Source organism: Melopsittacus undulatus, chromosome 5, assembly GCF_012275295.1.
Source record: "Melopsittacus undulatus isolate bMelUnd1 chromosome 5, bMelUnd1.mat.Z, whole genome shotgun sequence".
Classification (NCBI taxonomy): domain Eukaryota; kingdom Metazoa; phylum Chordata; class Aves; order Psittaciformes; family Psittaculidae; genus Melopsittacus; species Melopsittacus undulatus.
In genome coordinates, this window is record NC_047531.1 from 18,786,305 (window position 1) to 18,806,954 (window position 20,650).

The 20,650-nt window shown below is 37.9% G+C and overlaps 1 protein-coding gene across 4 annotated transcripts in view; it reads left to right on the top strand.

Moving 5' to 3' along the window:
* The window catches only part of PTPRZ1 (protein tyrosine phosphatase receptor type Z1), a 134,487-nt gene that overhangs the window by 66,307 nt on the left and 47,530 nt on the right, over nucleotides 1-20,650 (top strand). For all 4 annotated transcript variants that reach the window (XM_031046271.2, XM_031046272.2, XM_031046273.2 and 1 more), the window contains exons 3-10: nucleotides 2,304-2,483; nucleotides 4,312-4,463; nucleotides 5,950-6,045; nucleotides 6,309-6,375; nucleotides 11,038-11,195; nucleotides 11,782-11,932; nucleotides 18,353-18,537; nucleotides 19,277-19,403. In XM_031046271.2, coding sequence (XP_030902131.2) covers nucleotides 2,304-2,483; nucleotides 4,312-4,463; nucleotides 5,950-6,045; nucleotides 6,309-6,375; nucleotides 11,038-11,195; nucleotides 11,782-11,932; nucleotides 18,353-18,537; nucleotides 19,277-19,403 — 1,116 coding nt within the window. The remainder of the gene's footprint in view (nucleotides 1-2,303; nucleotides 2,484-4,311; nucleotides 4,464-5,949; nucleotides 6,046-6,308; nucleotides 6,376-11,037; nucleotides 11,196-11,781; nucleotides 11,933-18,352; nucleotides 18,538-19,276; nucleotides 19,404-20,650) is intronic.

A 20,650-nucleotide genomic window follows, 5' to 3' on the forward strand; every position in this document is an offset into this window, starting at 1 on the left:
ATAAAGATTCACAGATGCTGTAAGAATTTAGTAAGTTGTAAATAATGAAGTTCTTTATGAAAAGAGAAACTTTTTATAATTGCTTGTCTGAATTGCCTTTGTTTCTACACAGTAAAAAGGCAAAACATTTTCAAATCTTTTTAGAAAGTTCATCTCATAGGTGTGAGGCATCTGTGGGGGATAGGAATCATGGATTCATACAGCAGTTTGGGTTGGAAGGGACCTTAAAGTGGCACCTTCCACTAGACCAGGTTGCTCAAAGCCCCATCCAACCTGGCCTTAAACACTGCCAGGGATGGGGGATCCCTGGAAAGGAAACAATGTTGCTTATCTTGCCTTCAAATTTCTTTAATTTCTTTGTGGCAATACTTAGGAAAAGCTTCACATCCAGAGTGAAAGAGCAAACTTTGTTTTTTTGTCGTTCAGGCCACAGCATCACCATAGTGCCTAAGCCATCATCCTATGTAAGTCCACATGCCCTGGTTCCAAATGTTGTAACAGATTGGCATGACACTGTCTTCTGGGATGAGCTAAGGTTATTGTTGTTATCATTAGCTTCATGCTAGTAATTTGTTCTATTACACACTGAGGCAAACTGAAGAATTTACATTCTTCATAACAAAACCACAAAATACGAAACTATGAAAGTTGGAAGGAGAAGGTGGAATATTAGCCACTCTTTTCTTATGAAAAGCACATTAGAAATCAAAATAGAGTATTATATTCACAGGTGATAAACTGTAACTGACAGCTGATGTCCAGGACAAGCATGACTTTAGGAGCTGTAAGCTTACCCTGTGTGCGATTCCCAGGGGACCAATGCTTGCTCTTTACAGGTCTCTAATCACCACTGCAGGACAGTGAGATTCATAACCCTGTGATTTAAATTCATTTTTGTTTGTTTGTCCCACGCAGTTTCTCCTGTTGCTGTTTGCAAGAAGTAAATTGGTTTATACATTGGTTTATACGTAGTATACATACAGTTTTTATGTAGTAAGTCTGATGCAGCAAAGTGATATTGGTAACTTGCTGGACTTGATACTTGTTGAATAATTTAGCTCAGGTTTGTTTCAGTACATAGCTATCCAGATGACTATCTTGTATTACTGTCTATTGTCATGGTTACAAGACTGGCTGTATCTCTTCTCCCCTCTCTTGAGTTTTCTAAGTGCAATATAAGGGCTGTCCTTGCCTATGGTACAATATAGCAAATCTTCCACTATAGTGCAGCGGCCTGTAAATGAGCACTGGCTCATTTCAACATGTCTAACTGAATTAAAATGTGTGCTTTGGTTGCACTACTATTAGCTCTGAACTACCAGTAAGTGGGAAGCTAGCTGAAGCAATTACATTTTCTTAGGATTGTGCAGTTAACTCTTGGTTTTAATTAGCCTTTTGAAGCATTACCAGTATTCCCTATCAGGAAAAAAATATTTATATGTATGGAAACACATAAAAATACACAGAGTGCTGCAGTATTTATATTATTATATTATATAAACAAAAGTTTCTCATAGCATCTGCTAACTCCTCACACTTATCTGTAGAGTTCTTGAGCATTTCCTATGGAAAATAATCGGATCTTTGGTGAAGAAGATGCAGTGTGTGTCCATGTTGTCTATGCATGAATTGTCCACAGTGAAATGGCCATGGAGGCTCTGGGCTCTGAAGAGGCTGCAGGACTTCCTGGCCCCTCTTGCCTGGTGGCTGCAAAGGGTCATGGCTGGAGTACATGGGCAAAACTGGACCCTACAGCCAGGCATCTAATCAGTGACTTTTGTCTTTTTTCAGGATAGAGCCATTTCACTTTTTTCCCCTCTGTGTAAGGATTTTTTAAAAGATCTTACTGTTTTTATTTACTCAAAAATTATACTGGATTGCTGACTTCATTGGGCAGAATTAACATTAATGGCATTCATGTGATGGAAAGTTATTTGGAAAGGAGGGTTTTGCAGTAATTCCCAAGTTTCCTTGAATGACAGCTTCTTTCATCTGAAAGCTTCCCTTTTCCCTTTTTTTTTTAATTTCTGTAAGCTGTGTGTGAGGAGGGTTTTGTTGTTTTCTGCTTTCCCTAAAGATTCATAAGCATGTGTGTATGATTTCTAAAATGGTCAAAAAGGTGACTTAACTACTGAAGGCAGTATGCAATGCTAGGTGTGCCTATTGCTACAGATGAGGCCCAAAAGAAAGGCAAGTACTCTTATTATAGATTTCAAACTGTATTTAAACTGTCCCACACTAAAAATTGTGTGGATACTAGTTCAGATTTTAAGTGCATTTACCCCAAATGCTTTGTTTTTTAGGAACTTTGAACCAAAAGAACTGGGGAAAGAAATATTCAGCCTGTAATGGTGCCAAACAATCTCCTATTAATATAGATGAAGATCTTACCCAAGTAAATGTGAATCTGAAGAAACTTAAATTCCATGGATGGGAAAAGGAAACTTTGGAAGATACTTTCATTCGCAACACTGGCAAAACAGGTAAAATGTCAGATTTCATGGAGTTAAATGAGGTCAGAAAAGTGGTGTAGGATAGACAATCAACCAAGAACTTTTAATTCAACATTTTCATTTCACATTCCCTTACATGGTGTGTTCTGAATTTGTATATAAAACTAAAAAAAAAAAACAAACCACAACAGGTGATGACAATAGCCAAACATAATAGAGAAATCACACAAATAATTATGTGCACAGACAGATAGAGCCAAAGCAATCACATCATTACTATTCTCCCATCACAGGCACTGCATTGAAGCTAAACATTAATTTAGCATTTGCTTCGAAATAATGATAATGGTTACTACACTGCTAGAATCTGTGACAAGTATACAAAAATGATTTTTTAAAAGTATGAATAAATTGTCTGCTCATCTGGAAGCACTTAATGGATGAGTTGTGCTTTCAAAAAACTCAGGATGGAATTCATCTAACCTGCGCATAAACACCTATGATGTAGACACTTCTGTCTCAATTACTCACTTAGACTTCTTCTTAAGTCAAAGAAGAGAAATAAGTACTTTTATGGTCCCAATTTGTCTTACCTATCTTAGAAATGTATTTTAGAAAGAAGTGATTTATGCCTACAAGTGCTTATTTCTCCCAGCCATAAACCAAACTTATGGTGGCATTTACATCATTAGACAAATCTTTTTGCAACCACTTATAAATCTAGGATAGCAGTAACTGAAAGCTGCTTGTTGAAAGTATTGTTTCTTGTTTTGGGCATAGGTGTGGAGGAAGGAATCTCTTAACAACTGTCTTTGACCTTCTACCAGTTCTGGTGGAAGCACTAGATCAGCTTTTTTGTTTGATTTTATATTGGTTTGTTTTCATCTTATTTTAGTGGCATTATTCCTGGGTTTTGTTCTTGACCCAGTCATGTTACTTCCTACATACCACTCCACAAATCACTTACTTCCCTCTTGCCCTACCAGCTGAGATAGATAAGTAGTGTATGTGTCTTTTCAAGAGATCCCTAAGGAAACAGATTTTAAAGTCCATAAAAGTGAACCGAGCTCTTCATCACCTATGACAATTCAGGTATTGTAAAAGGAACTGCTAAGCTCTGCAGTTAAAATTGTCTTCAAGGTTTTGAGGAAAGGAGTGTAATGAAACTGAACTCCATTAATGATGCTCTAGCAAGAGGTCAAACAATTCACTATCACTGGAAACCCAAACATGGGGCTTTGGTCTATTCCACCCTGCTTATTCTCTCCAGAAGACAAGCACTCCCAGCTAGAGCATGTGTCCATCTATCTCCATTTGAATGCCTGTCATGACTTTCTTCCATGGGAGACTGTTCCACACCTAAGGGTTATCAAAGACAGGACAGTCTTTCTAGGAACTACAATTTTCTTTTCTTGTGTTGCCACATGATTTGTGTCTAGAATTATGATAGGGTGATTTTCCTTTTTTGTTACAAACAAAGCTGCTTTCAGGAAGATGTGTATTTCAGGGATTTGTTTTCTTTGACAGCTTGGTGGATAAGCCTTTTCTCTGAGTTTTTTAGTGTAGTTCTGTGGCTAGTTTCAGTCAACCAGAGACCAATATAATAGTGCACTACATTAGATGACTATTCTGAGAACTGCAACATGAAATGAAATTTATTTCTCCATGCTAATAGTGAATTGCTACACTTTTTACTTTGTTTAAATAACCAGTTTTCTGACGAATTGCTTATGAAATACAGGGAAATAAGCCTATCTTATTTACCTTTTAGCACCTAATACTGAAATATGAGTCATAGATGCCTTGGTTGGCTTTTATATTGACACTCCTTCTTCCCTCTCTCTCTCTCTTTGTTCAGTGGAAATTAACCTGACAAATGATTACTATGTAAGTGGAGGTGGGTTAGACACTGTGTTCAAAGCAAGCAAGATCACTTTTCACTGGGGAAAATGCAACGTGTCATCAGATGGATCAGAACATAGCTTAGAAGGACAAAGATTTCCTCTTGAGGTAAAGTAAAAAACAGATTTTGATGATTTTGATGATTTTGAAGATTTGCATTCTGCTAAAAGCAATACTGTTTATGAAATAGCTTTGTCACTTGATTATGTCTATTTGCAAATATAATCATTCACTTAAATCCAAATTAAAATTATTTAAATGATGCACTTTAGAAGAGCGGCATAAGGCGTTATTCTGTGGCATGTTAAGAATGTCTAAATGGTGTTTTCACATATGTCATCTAAGATGACATTAGAATTTGGGTCTTCTATTCTGACAGCGTTCAAGCTCCCACTAACAGTTAAGCTTCTACAAGTCTGTCCCATCATATTCCACAGCAGTCAGTTGTCTAGATTATAAATGAACTTTTCAAAACTGGGGCTTTGCTGATTGCCCATGGGAGCTGCTGAGCATTACCAGGGTAAAGCATGACCTGTGTCGCTGGGCTGGAAAGAACTGACAACAGCATGCCAGGAGCCACTATGTGGGAGCATTAGCAGGCACCCAGACTTCTGTACCACTGGGTGGTTTGGCAGAATAGCCTGCAGCAGCATGGGAATTGAGTGGAGGAGGGGAGAAGCTCTCACTGAGATCCATGGGGGCACTCTGCAGACCACACTTTCAATCCTTAACGTGATGTTGTGATCACTTTCCACTTAAAAAGATAAGGTTATGCTAGGTGATTGTGCTGCTCCTCACTCTGAGCCCTTTGGACTTCTATGTCAGACCAAAGCAATAGAGCCTAGGTTGTCCATGGCTCCATGGAGAGCTGTGAGCCAGGAACTTTCCCTGGGCAGTGTCATTTGGTTTTGCTCATTACCCATTTAAAAATTCCCACTCACACTCCACCTGTCCTGCCAAGGCATCTAGGGGAATATTCTCTTCCATTATCTTCACACAAAAACCTAGTAGGAGAGTAGGAGCAGGACACTCCCCCATTCGTGTTGGTTACCTGGCATTAGAGAAGATTTCCCTACTGCATCTGAAGAGAGGAAGTGGTGCAACAAAACCCAGTGCCCACAACAGCAGACAAATGGGGATACAAAACACCTGATAATCGTTTATGGGCAATACTTCTCTACACTTCTTGCAAGACATATTGGTAGGACATCTTGCCTTATTATTCACATTTTACCAGTGATTCAGATTTTACCATAAGATTCATCTCACCTCAGTTCTTTAGGTTAGATGTCCATTATCAGCAGGTTGTCTCAGTTTACTACATTATCTATGGAGAGAACTGTGTTCCTTGAAAGGGTAACTAACTCCTGCATACTTAGTAGTTTTTCAGAAGTTATTGTTAGACAGCTAACAGCAGATGAATTCCATTCTGTATCTTGAGATAACTCATGAGAGATAGTTAAAAAATAGACATATGTTTGTAATTAAATGTATTGCTTGGACATTTTTTCTCAAAATGGGACTACAAATAACCACATTGAATATTTTTCATTACTTTTCCATACATAACATTTGAATATATTTGTATTTGCAGATGCAAATCTACTGCTATGATGCAGAAGAGTTTACAAATTTCGAAGAGGCAGTTAAAGGAAATGGAAAGTTAAGAGCTTTATCGATTTTGTTTGAGGTAAACAAAGTATATCTTTGTGTCATTAAAAAAGCTTTGAAACACGGCACATGTTCAAACTGAATTGAACCGGTTCCAGTGTCTGATCACTGACTTAGAAATTTGCATATATCTTTCTAATTTATTCTTACAGAAAAACAATTGGGCAAAATACATTTGCTCTGCTTTAATTTCTCTATAATTTTGGTGATAAAATGCAACTTTCAATTTTTTTTCATGAAGCCTGTACTGTTAAAAAAATGCAATTTCTTTTTTTTTAACAGATTGGTCTAGAAGATAATCTGGATTATAACCCAATCATTAATGGTGTAGATAGTGTTAGTCGTTTCGGTAAGTCTGTCTCCGTGTTGTATTGATTACTGAATAGACTAAATCCTCTTTCAGGGTAATTTTATGAAACCTCTGAAGGCATTGGGGAGCATGGTTCTCTAGAGCTCAGCTATGTCTGTTTTGTTAGAAACAATAAAAGTCATCTGGATAGACCAATCGCTAACTGTGTGAAATTTAACATGAATAAGTGCCAGTTTCTGCTCCCGATACAGGGTAATCCTCATTACATGTGCAAACTGGAGGATGAGAGACTGGAGGGCAACTGCATGGAAAGCGACATAGGGTTGATAGTAAGTTGAATATGAGCCAACAGTGTGTCCTGGCAGCCAATAGGGCCAGCTGTGTCCTAGGGTGTATCAAACACTCCATAGCCAGCTGATCAAGGGAGGTGAGTGTCCCACTCTACACTGCATTCACATGGCCCCACCTCGAGTACTATGTGGAGTTTTCATGCCTCAATATAAGAAAGACATCAAATTGTTAAGAGTATGTCCAGAGGAGGGTGACCAAGATGGTGGAAGGTCTTGAGGACAAGACTTAATGAAGAGCAGTTGAAGCCACTTTGTTTGTTCAGCTTGCAGAAGAGAAGGCTGAGGGAAGACCTCATAGGAGTTTACAGCTTCCCCAAGAGAGGCAATGGAGGGGGAGGTGCTGATATCCTCTCTTTGAGGCCCAGAGATATGACACAGGGAAATGTAATAAAGCTGTGTTGGGGGAAGTTCAGATTGGACATTAGGAAAAGATTCTTCATTGAGAGGGTGACCAGTCAGAACAGGCTTCCAAGGGAAGTGGTCATGGTACCAAGACTGTCAGAGTTCGAGGAGCATCTTAGTTAGGATAACACTCTTAGTCATATGGTTTAGTTTAGGGTAGTCCTGTGAGGAGCTTATGGTCCTTCTGGGTCCCTTCCAACACAAGATAGTCTGTGATTCTACGATCTGTTCCCCAAGACAGAGCATTTCTAACAACAGAAGTGTAAATCATAGAATCATAGAATAGTTGGGGGTGGAAAGGACCTTAAGATCATTCAGTTCCAACCCCCCTGCCATAGGCAGGGACTCCTCCCACTAACCCAGGTCAGCTAAGGCTCTGTCCAGCCTCGCCTTGAACACCACCAGGGATGGAGCATTCACAACTTCCCTGGGAAACACATTCCAGGGCCGCACCACACTCACAGTAAAGAACTTCTTCCTTATATCCAGTCTAAACTTCCCCTGTTTAAGTTTGAACTCATTACCCCTTGTCCTATCACTGCAGTCCCTAATGAAGAGTCCCTCACCAGCACCCCTGTAGGCCACCTTCAGACACTGGAAGGCTGCTATGAGGTCTCCACGCAGCCTTCTCCAGGCTGAACAGCTCCAACTTTCTCAGCCTGTCTTCATACAGGAGATGCTCCAGTCCCCTGATCATCCTCGTGGCCTCCTCTGGATGTGTTCTAACAGTTCCATGTCCTTTTTATGTTGAGGACACCAGGACTGCACACAATACTCCAAGTGAGGTCTCACAAGAGCAGAGTAGAGAGGCAGGATCACCTCCTTTGACCTGCTGGTCACACTCATTTGATGCAGCCCAGGATACAGTTGGCTTTCTGGGCTGCGAGCACGCACTGAAACCAGCTCATGTTCATTTTCTCATTGACCAACACCCCCAAGTCCTTCTCCACAGGGCTTCTCTGAATCTCTTCTCTGCCCAACCTGCAGCTGTGACTGGGATTGCTCTGACCCAGGTGTAGGACCTTGCACTTGGCATGGTTAAACTTCATGAGGTTGGCATCAGCCCACCTCACAAGCGTGTCAAGGTCCCTCTGGATGGCATTCTTTCCCTCTAGCTTATCAACAGAACCACACAGCTTGGTGTCATCGGCAAACTTGCTGAGGGCACACTCAATCCCACTGTCCATGTCACCGATAAAGATGTTGAACAAGACTGGTCCCAACACCAATCCCTGAGTGTCACCATTCATTACTGGTCTCCTGTTGGACACTGAGACATTGACCTCAGCTCTTTGTGTGCGTCCATCCAGCTGGTTCTTTATCCACTGAGTGGTCCACCTATCAAATTGATGTCTCTCCAATTTAGAGACAAGGATGTTGTGTGAGACAGTGTCAAAAGCTTTGCACAAGTCCATTATGATGAAGAAATAGCATCATGAATTTGCAACTCTTTAAACACTAAATCAAAAGTAATGTCTGATTCACTGTATGAATTTTCTTACTCATATATTTCTGTACTTTTATAGGTGATTGGAAACTAAATAACCTAGTTGTAGCCATTCAAGATGTGTCTTAGATAAGGCTGCAAGGCTGTCTGAATATCAGTATTCAGTAGATTCAGCTGCGATTACTGTTTTTTGTGCTTACCCCTATGTAAATCTGAAATAATCTAATTTTATTATATTTGTAGTATCATTATTCAAACCAAATGTTGATACTGGCTGGTGCATGAGGAGATCTGGGCTCTGTTTCTAAATCAGTTTCATAGCAGCTTCACAGAAGAATAAACATGAATGAGCGCTGTCGGGTATTTTCATACATCATAGCTAACATCATGACCTTAAGTAAATAGCTAACTTTGTGTCAGTTTTCCTATATGCAGTGGTGCTTGAGATTTTAAAGGCCCTTAATATAGATAGGTTGAAAGTGTGAAAAGTTACCAGCCCACTATTTTAAAAGCTTTCAAAATTATGGCTCTAAAATCAAGACTGATTTTCTGTAAAATACAAACACCATTCTCAAATGTAAAAGGAAGCAACTTTCATAAATCACAAAGGCAGAGGAAAGAGAAATACAAAGCAGTTAAGATTCATTATCTTTGTGTGCCATCTTGTATGAAATACAAAGGAGAATGAGTAATGGATCAATGCAGACACTGTTCTACATCCTTGGAAGGAGCTGTAAAACTATCAGCAGCAAGATTCAAGATACAGCCACTACATGGCACTTCAACAATGAGTAGAATATCATTTTCTTGAACAAAATGTAAATGAGCTCTGAAAATTCAGGTCATTACTAAATCAAATTGTTCCTCCTGAAGAGAGGTGAATAGCACATGATCTGTCCTTGTCTGTGATGTGCATGATTTGTTCTTTTTAGTCATATCTGTATTGTGCTTATTTGAATCCTAATTGATGAGTTCTCAAGCTCTGCAGAGGAACAGTCCTGTTTCTCATCATTCTTTGTAGGTGTTTGATTTTAGAATCTAGGCTGTTAATCATATTAAAATCCAAGTGGCAAGATTCTTACTGTAAATGAGAAGTTTCGTGTCCCCAAGATATCTCTGTCAAATGTACTGGCCATTCATTTTACTGAAGGAAGAATGTGTTAACTAGACATTTACCAGACAGCAATGATGACTTCTTTCTGAAGATTGATTAACAAGTTTACAGAAGAAATAGGATAGGCTTTGCTCAGCACTGCCAAATGTTCCCCTTTTGTGACACATGAGAAAGAGCCAGCTCTTAAATCTTACCTCAGTGGAAAGAAAGGCATCACTGATTTATAGTAAACTGTTAATTTAATTTGCTGCTCTCACCATATTTGTAAGGAATTATGAAGATAAAGATAGGTCACAAATCTGTACAGGGCTCAAAAAGTAATATGTGTAAAACCACAAGTTAACACAGTCTGAAAATTCATTAGGTATTCATAAGTGAATACTCAAATGGAGAGAAATTTAAAATCAGTAACTTTGCACCGAAATAAGGTGCATGAGGATCTATGTTATTTCAAGACATAAAAGCTAAGTATTATTTTGGATGCAGCAGACAGTAAGGCAGATAATTGTTACAAAATTGATAATTGTCACAGCCTGGAAAAATCTGCCAGTTGGTACCATTTTTGCCAGTTTCTGTTGCTGGACCCTACTGCCGTACCAGCATGAATTTAGGTTTCTGTAGATGGACTCCGAGCAATCCTCATGCGTGCTCCCAACTGACAAGGTACCAGGTAAACTGCTGACCTGAAAGACGTGACACTGTTTTCACAGGATGATAAACAGAATGTTCATACTCTCCTGGAGGAGCTCTTTGCATCCTTCTCTGCTTTGTGTTAGAGCTGTTACAGTTTTTCACTGTATTTTTAAATCCCCTGATCCATAGAAATTCTGCTTCTGGTGTCAAGAGTAACACAACTTTCAGATCTAACATGACAGCAATGATTTTCTGCAGAGGTTAAGATCCTGTGAGAAACACAACAATTTGAACAAACTCAGTGAGAGTTTGAAGCTGTGTCATGAGATCAAAAACAGAGATTTAATGTATTTTTTTCTTTGAAGTTCATATGTGAGACAGTGACCTGACATCTTTGACATTTATGAGTAAACTTGAACAAATTGTCATGAACCAGCATACTGATTACTGTACTTATTACTGGAGTAACTCATCACAACTTCCCAAGTAAATAAAGTTGTTTTGGGATAATATTCAAACTACAAAGAAAAAGCTCAGCAATTTATTTTTATGCTAGTCTCTCTGGCTATCAAATTTTGAATGGCCTCAAAATTAGCATGTTTCTATAATGGTAATTCTTTTGGAGAGTTTATTTATTCATTCCTAAAATACATTCATATATGTATATGAATATATTCTAAAATACATTCCTATTCATAAATTCATAAAATACTTTTAATGCAGTATTTTAACTATATGACTATAATTTTTTCCAGGAAAACAGGCTGCCTTAGAACCATTTATTTTGCTGAACCTCTTGCCGAATGCAACAGACAAATACTATACGTACAATGGGTCTTTGTCAACTCCTCCCTGCTTTGAAACCGTTGAATGGATTGTGTTTAAAGATACCATAAGTATTTCTGAAAACCAGGTAATCTGCTTAATGTATTCCAATTAAACAATAGTACATAATAGCAAAGTTACTATGTATATGGTAAAGCAGTTGCTATGTATATGGTAAAAGCCCATGACATTCTTTGCTAGCCCAACAACCAAGATTTTCTTCTATCTACTTACAAATTTTTCATGCAGATGTTAAATTAGAAAGTATATCTATTACTCCACTGTGTTATCTTTTCTCTTTTTTAGTTCACGACTAGATTCTGAATCACTTCTTGCCTTAGAAGGGAGTAAGAGCACCCTTCCTAATTCTGCAGGCTGTCTGGACTTACATATCCCAGACAAAGATGAGTGCAAAATGCTCTTCCCATATTCCCCCAGCTAAATGGTGGTTCTGGGCAAAGCATAGCTCCAATAGTAAAGTGATTGAGAAACACAGGTGGAGTAAAGCATTAGATATACTGCTGGTACAGAGGAACAAAAGTTCAGTGCTACCCAGGAGAGCTCAGCTGGGAGACTTTACCCACCATCTGTTTCCCCAGGGCTTTTCCCTGTTAACAGTGTCCGTTTAGTTTGTTATGACTTTTGACTTCTTTTTTTTCCCTTGCCTCTTCTAGTTAGCTGTGTTTTGTGAAGTCCTTACAATGCAGCAGTCTGGTTATGTTATGCTGATGGACTACCTGCAAAACAACTTTCGAGAACAGCAGTATAAATTCTTTGGGCAAGTGTTTTCGTCTTACACTGGACAAGAAGAAATTCATGAAGCAGGTATTTACTGAGCAGTCATTCCTCTCCCCAGGTTGAAAGACAATTATCAATAAAAAAAATCATCACTAGCATGAATGTACTCATTTTAAATTGTGTAAAAAGTAGCACACTGTATTATTACTCATAAATCTATCACTTCAGAGAAAAAAAATAGCAATCATAAAACATGTCAGATTAAATGGAGTGGAAAATTAAATGCTTGTCTTGACCAAATGTTCAGTGAAGATCACGTCAGTTCAAACTTTCTTGGTCTGCCCTTTAAATGTTTCAGACTTAAACAAAGCTGCCTTTTCAGGGGCTGCAAGAGGATTTTGTTTTACAAACCCTTTTGGTTCTTTGTTGTGTAATGTTCCAGCAAAGGCTGAAGTGAGGTTACTGAACTAATTTCACGTAGTCTGCTGAGAAAACAAGAAATGGAGAGAATCCCAGAAGCCAGATTCTGTTTTCTGTTTTACCTAAAACCTCAGGGAGGTTTCTGAAAGTTATATGGCCAAAGCAATACATTCTGTAATGGGAAACAAGATTTAGCACTAAATATGGAAGTCAATGATTTCTATACTTACAAGCATAGAGGAATAAACAGTAAATGTCTATTTGTGGGGATTATGTTGCTACTCAGGTGGGGATACCTGTAGATTCCTAAACTCAGTTGCATTGTGCTTAATCAGACATAAAACAAATGAGTGAAGCATGTGGTGTAGTTGTCTCTGGATGAGAAAGAAGTGTGGCTTCGTTTTAATTCACATTAGTTGGGTAGGTATGTTTTTTCCCAATGGAATAATATGATGTATAAGACTTCCATGCAAGCTAGCGGACATTCATCATTCAGAACTGCTGGAGGGCTGAGTCCACTGCACAAGTACATGACTCTGTTTCGCCACACTGCTTCACAGGATAACTTTGCTGCCTCATTTCTATAACCAGTCCATGACATTTCTGCTTTGGCCTCAGCTTGTCACAACCCCCTCGGATGTGTGCTCAGGATGTGAATTGGTTTGCATTGGTCAAAGCCAAGAAATAGCTGTTATGGCAGGGTTTCTTTGTTCAGGTACTAAGTAGAACTTGAAATTTTGAAGTTTGGAAGAGTATGGAATTGAGCTGCAACAATTGAGCAAATTGACACAATTAAATATATTTCTGTTTTCGAATAGACTTACAAAAGACATTGTTGATTTGGCCTGACTTAAAGAAAGATCGTGATTCCCCAAGTCCTGTTTAATGAAGTTCCCTGGGAGAGAGACCACTTATGTCCATGTGTCAGTAGGAAATTAATCTTCTCAGTCCTTAGTAACTAGGAGTCAATCTACAGTGAGGAAATGTCATAGGCAGAACACCTTTGAAAGCAGAGACTGGGACTTCTGCCACCTGCAATTCACTTGCCTCCCAGGTGGTTGCAATACAGCCATGACCTTGGCCTTGGCTCTTGTCCATGCAGTAGAACGAAGCTACTTTCAGCTGTGCTATCCTAATCTAGATTTCCATAGAGATTTGCAAGAAATAAAACTGACTAATACTATTTAAGACAGGTTCTTGCTTCCTTCTGTCCACTCCATGTGCTGATACCTGAAGGAGTGTAGGTTAAAAAATCTGGTTTGGCCATAAACAAGGAGGGACAGAAATGATCATGAAAATTTCAAGTCTACGTGTATATATTTCACATTCTGCTGATATTTGTGTGTACTATGTAAATGCAATAAGATGACATGTACATACATAATATACATATTTATGTACACACATTAATATATAAACACATGAATGCAATTATAGGATTTGTTTAGTATAGAGCATTTGAGGAGCATTTATATTTTCACCTCTGTTTTAAGAAAAGGTAAATTAAAAGTCCTGGGAATCATTGAACTTAAAAGTTGAGATACAAAAACTGTAACATGAATGCCCACGTCCTCAAGAATAAATAGGCTTATGCATTTCATGTTCAGTATTCCAAAACTCTTGTAGTCAACAGAAAAAAAGCAATCTTTGAAATCCCTTTAGACAATGCAAGAGGAATTACTAGACTGGCTTATACTCAAGTAGATAACTGAGAAATCTTAACCCAGGGGCATTTCCATCATTTTTCTTTCATCTCCCATCCTGCTGAGGAGGGAGACTGAGAAAGTGGCTAGGTGGGCACGTGGTGGCCATCCAAGGTCAAACCCTCACCCGTACTTTGCTGCTCCACCTCCATCATAAAGAAAGGCTGGGAATACTGACAAACTACTTTTTACCACACACTGGCAGGGAGCTGAAAAGCCCTTGAATGTCTTAATGCAAATGAAGTGTTTTCACAGCTTCCACAAGTGAAAATTGGATTTAAAAGATAAAAATCTCAAACCCATATTCAACTAAAAGTAGAAGAAAGCAACAGATGTGAAAAAAAATACCCTGAGTTATCCAGTGCTGCCTCAAAACTATATGTAGTTTTATTCCAACTGTTTCAAACTGATAGATGTATAAATCCAGGGTTTTTTTTTTAAATATATATCTGAGTAAGGCAAATTTGGGCAGCTTAGAAAAGTCTTTTTGTAAAAAAAATTAAGTCTAGGTGGTTTTTTTAAATTATTACTCTAATGTACCCTGGTGCTGCCTAATGATGCGATTCAGTTTAGATTAAGAACTTCTAAATTACACAGGTAGCATTTTATTCCATAGAAGAATAAGCAAATACAGGTACATTATCATGATAAGATATGCAAAACTAGTATCTCTGGTGCAAACAGAGACCAGAATTCATGCCCAGCAGGGGCTTGGATAGGTCTATATCTTCCTGTGAATAGTATTTTCCTACTTGAAACCTGTAATCCAGTTGAATATCTCTAATTTTGGATTAGTAACAGACTCAATAACTACCTTTCTTGTGGTCTCCTTGCCCAGATTTTCTAAAAGTCAGTATCAGAGCAGAAGTCTTTAATTAGGTAAGTTGTTATGTGATGTCCTTGCTTTTCCCAGTCTCTAGGGAGGAAAAATGGGAAAAGTCAGAAGCAAAATACTTCTGTGTTACTGAGACTGGCAGGAAAAGAAAGGAAACAGCACAGTTAGAATGACTGATGAAGAGGCATCCAGAAGAAGGGCAAGAGACAAACGCCTGTGAAGGAATTGAGGTGAAAGAATATGCAGATGTCTGTCATGTAGGAATATTGTTGGTCACTGCTGAGATGAACAGGACCAAGAATCAAAGGAAAACAAAAAGGGAAGACACCTTTTTATAGGGGGAAAAAAAAAATATATATATATAGATATAGTTGGAAGAAACATCTGGTAATGAAAAGAGGAAAACTGAAAGAAATAATACTAGAATCACCACTCTTTTACCTTTAAAAGCTTTATAATACTGCTCACTTGGTCTGAATACACTCAGAGATTTCATAACCAAATTCACTCACAGATGAAAAAGGGAGAAAAAAGGACAGTAGAGTTTGAAATAGTGAGAAGCTTTGTACTTATACTGTGAAAAACTGGAGAGTTATTTTAAACACCTTAAAAAAAAAAAAGCTGAAGAGCATTTAGATTCATTTAAAACAAACAAACAAATAAATAAATAAACCAGAGTCCGTCATCTGCCTTAAGGCTCAGAATTGAGAACTGCCTGGTCTAATGATTTCCTGTTGCCATCTGGTGAAAGTGGAGTAGAACGACAAGTTTTAGTAATGCCATGGAATGTACACAACTAGGTTTGATTTGGTTTTGTTTGTTTTGTTTTAATTTGCTCTTCCTTTATGTCAATTCAGAGAATTCCGTGTAATTAATTAAATGCTATGTTGGATATATAGCACAGGAGATTCAAGGCAAGCTACAGGATTCAACAAAGTTACATATAGTGACACTGCTCCTACCAGTAGCTCACACACACACAAAAAGAAACACTGATTATTTTCCATTTCAGCTCAGACCAGCGCTGCTCAAACCTGCCCACCAGCATGCAGAATGGAAGACATTGGCTTTAGACTGAGAGAGGGCAGATTTAGTTTAGATATTGGGAAGAATTTTCCTGTGAGGGTGGTGAGGACCTGGCACAGGGTGCCCAGAGAAGCTGTGACTGCCCCATCCTGACAGTGTTCAAGGCCAGGTTGGACGGGGCTTAGTGCAACCTGGTCTAGTGGAAGGTGTCCCCCTGCCAACGGCAGGGGGGGTTAGAAGTAGATGGTCTTTAAGGTCCCTTCCAAGATAAACCATCCTGTGATTCTATGAATTGTTTTTCAGAATATTTTCTTGAGGGGTTTCAGTGCCCTCCTGTGTTCAAGTGGAATATTGCAAAGTTAATGGAAAGCATTTTTTCTCCTTTCTTTCAAAATGCAGTATTGTCAACTAAAAGTGCTGTAGTATCATGATGTTTGCTTCCTTTAAAAGAACTCCAGAGATTCTACACTTGTTTTGTTAATTAGCTAGATAGGGTTTTTTGCTTTCTTTTCCTAGGTACTCAGAGTTTGGTTTAAACAAATTCTGAGTTTTGAAAAGTACGTTTCTTCATTTATTCCAAATAGGGAATAATGAAATAACTACTGGTGCCAAAGTAAAGCTAAAAGCTTTGTAATAAAAATATTTTCATCTAAACATTGTAATATGCAAGATTTAATTAAATTGTTGAATGATTCAAAGTAAACTTCATGTACTTTGATCAGTGATTTTGAGAAGTGTAATAGATTAAATAAAGCAGTAGAAATAAGGTAGTAAATGGAGCAATAGACTGAATAGGATGCCTTTTCAGTACATATGAAAGGAAATTCTGTCCATAAGAAAGGAACTTTCCAAAAGCCAGGGCAAGCACAGACAGCCACTCTGACCATTTCAACCAAAATTAAAAAAAAACATGCAGTCTCAAAAAGATAAAAAGAGGGTTTTATGCCAGGGATCCCTGGCCCTCATTCTGAGACATCAGAACAAATCGAGTTACACTACTCTCAAATTAGGAACCAAAAGTTAGGAACACTTTTGACAGCCATCTCCATTCTTCAGTGCTGGGTCTTAGGACACAGTTCTCCCACCAACAGAGATGATGGTAAGAGTAGGGGAGGGAGAATAGGGTCTCAGTCCAAATCCAAACAAGCCATGAATGCTGCAGCTCTATATAATGTTTTTCATATATCACAACTTACTGGTCATTTTTCAATGAGCTTCAGCTAAATAATTTACATTTTCTGCTAATGTATTTTTTTCATACAGTTTGATATACATTTGACCTTGTATGTTATTTTTAAACCACATACAGGTCCTCGGGCAATTTAAAAAACAAATGTCAGAGTCTGAGTAAATTTCTAGCACACTGGTAATCAATATATCTGTATGTCTAGAAAAGTATTGAAAGATGGATCTTGCTTGAATGAGATGAAAAAGCCTGGCAGAGAGGAGAGTCTGAAACACATGCAAGAGCAGCTGCCTGGCCAGAAGTGCAAGTTCCAGGCTCACAAAGAAGGTGCATGAGCCGGGCCCAGGACTACAACCATCTGCTCAGACATTTTCAGCCTATGTCTAGATGGTGCCTTAATATAGTATAATAACATGAAATCACTACCTGCTAGCTTCATCATTTTTACTGAAGGAAGAATGCATTAACTAGACACATACCAGATAACAGTGATAGCTTCTGTCTGACAGTTGATTAATGTGTTGACAGGAGAAATAGAAGCATAGGCTTTGCTCAGCACTGCTAAATGTTCCCCTTTTATGACACATCTGCTTCTCCTGTTTGCCTTTTGTTTCTCTTTTGGTACTATAAAAAGATTCAGACATCCTTGAGAGAAAACTCAAGTGTGATAGGTTTACCTTTAACCTTTAAAAACCTATCTAAGTGACAGGACAAGAGGTAACAGCCTCAAGCTGCACCAGGGGAGGTTTAGACTGGATATTAGGAAAAAAATCTTCACTGAAAGGATGGTGAGGCATTGGAGGAGGCTGCCCAGGGAAGTGTTAGAATCACCATCAATGGAAGTGTTCAAAAACCATGTAGATGTGGCCCTCAGTGATATGATTTAGTGGTGAACTTAGCAGTCCTGGGGTAAAGGTTGGACGTGTTGTAAAGGTCTTTTCCAATCTAGTTGATTCTGTGATTTTATGACTCTATGATTCTGTTAGACCCATAAGGACATAATAATGGATAGTTTTCATCCCCAGGACATGTATATGAATATGTTTTGTGGTTTACATTCTATTTCTTGTGAACTGGATATTAGTATTTCACAAAATATGGTATGGGGGGGGGGGAATGGCAACAATGACGTAATCCTCAAATTAACTTGCTTTTGAAAATCTAGTGTTTAAATACTGGCTCTGTTTATAGTGTATAGCATCTCGAGTATTTTAGTCAAAAACTAAAGGTGAGGCACCTGAAAGACTTGCACTGATTTTCTCTGGAGGTAACTCGAGATCCCAGTAAAGTCACTTGTACAATTTAAAAAATAGCATATTCTTTCCTCTTTCTTCCAGTTTGCAGCTCAGAACCTGAAAATGTTCAATCTGATCCAAAGAATTATACCAGTCTTCTCGTTACATGGGAAAGACCTCGGGTTGTGTATGACACGACTATTGAGAGATTTGCTGTCTTTTATCAACAGTTGGATGGAGAAGACCAGACTAAGCATGAGTTTCTGACAGATGGGTATCAGGACTTGGTAACTGTAAACTCTTCAAGTTTCATACAAAGGGGTGATGGCAAAACACTCACTGTCAATTATCTTAATGGATTAAACAGTAGCTGAGAGCTGAATCAATGAAAAGTCACTTCTTTGGCTGCAGCTCACAGAACTGTACTCCATTCTTCAGCTGTGAAGCTACAAAGACCAAGAAAAATAAACAGCCTGTCTTGCCCAGAAGAGGGAAAGCTTTTGCTGGTTGCTGTTCTGATTTGCTTTTACTGTGCCCAGAAGTTTATGACAGTATTAATCTCAGAGCTCCTTAGCCATAAACCCCTTAGCCAGTTAATAGTGATCTATGCTTTGTAGTTTACTGAGGTGAAAGAATGATCTGCACAATCAATAAGATTCAGTACAATCATACAGCTATAAATATTAAGTTACTGATTACAGCTTCATGGTGTTTTACTAATGTGATCTGTTCCTCTAACCCCCTTTAAAAACTCATAGCTTACTTACCAGAGATAATGTTACCTAAGCTAGTGTTCAGCATTAAATAATCATAGTTTGGTATCCTCCATGTAAAAATTCATAAGATGTTTTTTTTAAGTTGACTGAAAACCATTTGTGACAGTAAAATATAAAAAGCATACATTAAGAGTCCTACAAGAAAGGAGCTGTGTGGTTCATATAAAAATGTGTTATGAAAAAAATTAACATTTTCAAATATTTTAATCTTATTTGCAAGTAAATGATTAAACATGTTTTTTTCTTTTAGGGGGCTATTCTAAATAATCTGCTGCCCAATACAAGTTATGTTCTTCAGATAGTTGCTGTTTGCTCTAATGGTCTATACGGAAAATACAGTGACCAAGTCATTGTTGATATGCCTTTAGAGGACACAGGTAAGTGGTCTTTGGAGCTTTGTGATCACTTTCAGATGAAAATCTGTATTTGAAGAAGTAATTTGTTTGCAAACCAGTTAAATTTCACAACTACCAATATATGCTAAAATGAAATTTCAAAATCACTGCAGTTAACTTTCAGCATGTTCTTTGCTACTGATATTTTACCCAATGTAATTCTCCATTCCTTGTAAACATGACCTATGAAAGACTGCATGTTATTTTTTTAATTTTCTGAAAAACACCTACCTGATTTCAAATCTCACAAGTGTATCTCTGTAATGTAATGTAGGGAAATAAAGCCATGTTTGGTATTATTTCCCTATAGTTCAAGCATCCTCCCAAAATTAATCCACACAGCCAAAGTATTAAGCAAACAAGTAATACAAACCCAGTATATGACTTAGAAATCTGTATCAATTGATTTTAAAATTTGATTTCTTATGATTACTTGGAGTTTGATTTCAAAAGACTTGTGGTGATGGAATTCCCTTGCTTCTTAATGCTGCCTCGCAAAAAATCAGAAGGCCTAACAACCAAATCTTACTGATTTCACAGCCAGATTTACTTCTTCTGCCTGCTGGTAAATATGAAATAATTTAAAACTCTAGCATGAAGCTTGATCTTGTCCTTAATAATTCCTTACATTCTGTGGAAGTTTTAGTGTTAGACCCAATTCTTATCAAAGTGAGCGTGTTATTAACTAAGAACCCTTTAATTAATCATAGGAAAAAATCAAAGACTTTCTGATCATACAAGAAACCATTTTTTACCTAAGGGCCTGAATTCTTGTTGCTCATTTATGGATTCTGTAAGTTCAGTTTTACAGTTCATTAAGTCTGTTCAGCTACAGCGAGGACCTTAGCAATGTTGTGATGTACTCCCAATAGGTCAGTTTTTAATTTCAAGGCAACCATATTCCTTTGCAGTGAAAAATACTATGATTCTCAACAATCTCTATCTCATAAATTATGAACTAATAATGGTAATGGGCTTATAATAGTGTATTTAGTCTGAATGAGGGAGGTGCAATTTCAGGTATAAATTTTCAATAGGTGTCTGACTTTCCTTTCAAAAACAATGTATTAAGAAGAATTTATTTTGGAGTCTTAAACTCATATCTGCTAGAATTTTCATACTTCTCTTCAGCTTTCTAAGAAGTCCGTGACAAAGTTCTGACGTTCTGCCTGACATTTCACTTTTATGTTTATCCTTTAGCTGCCTCTTATTTACTATATTCCTCCACT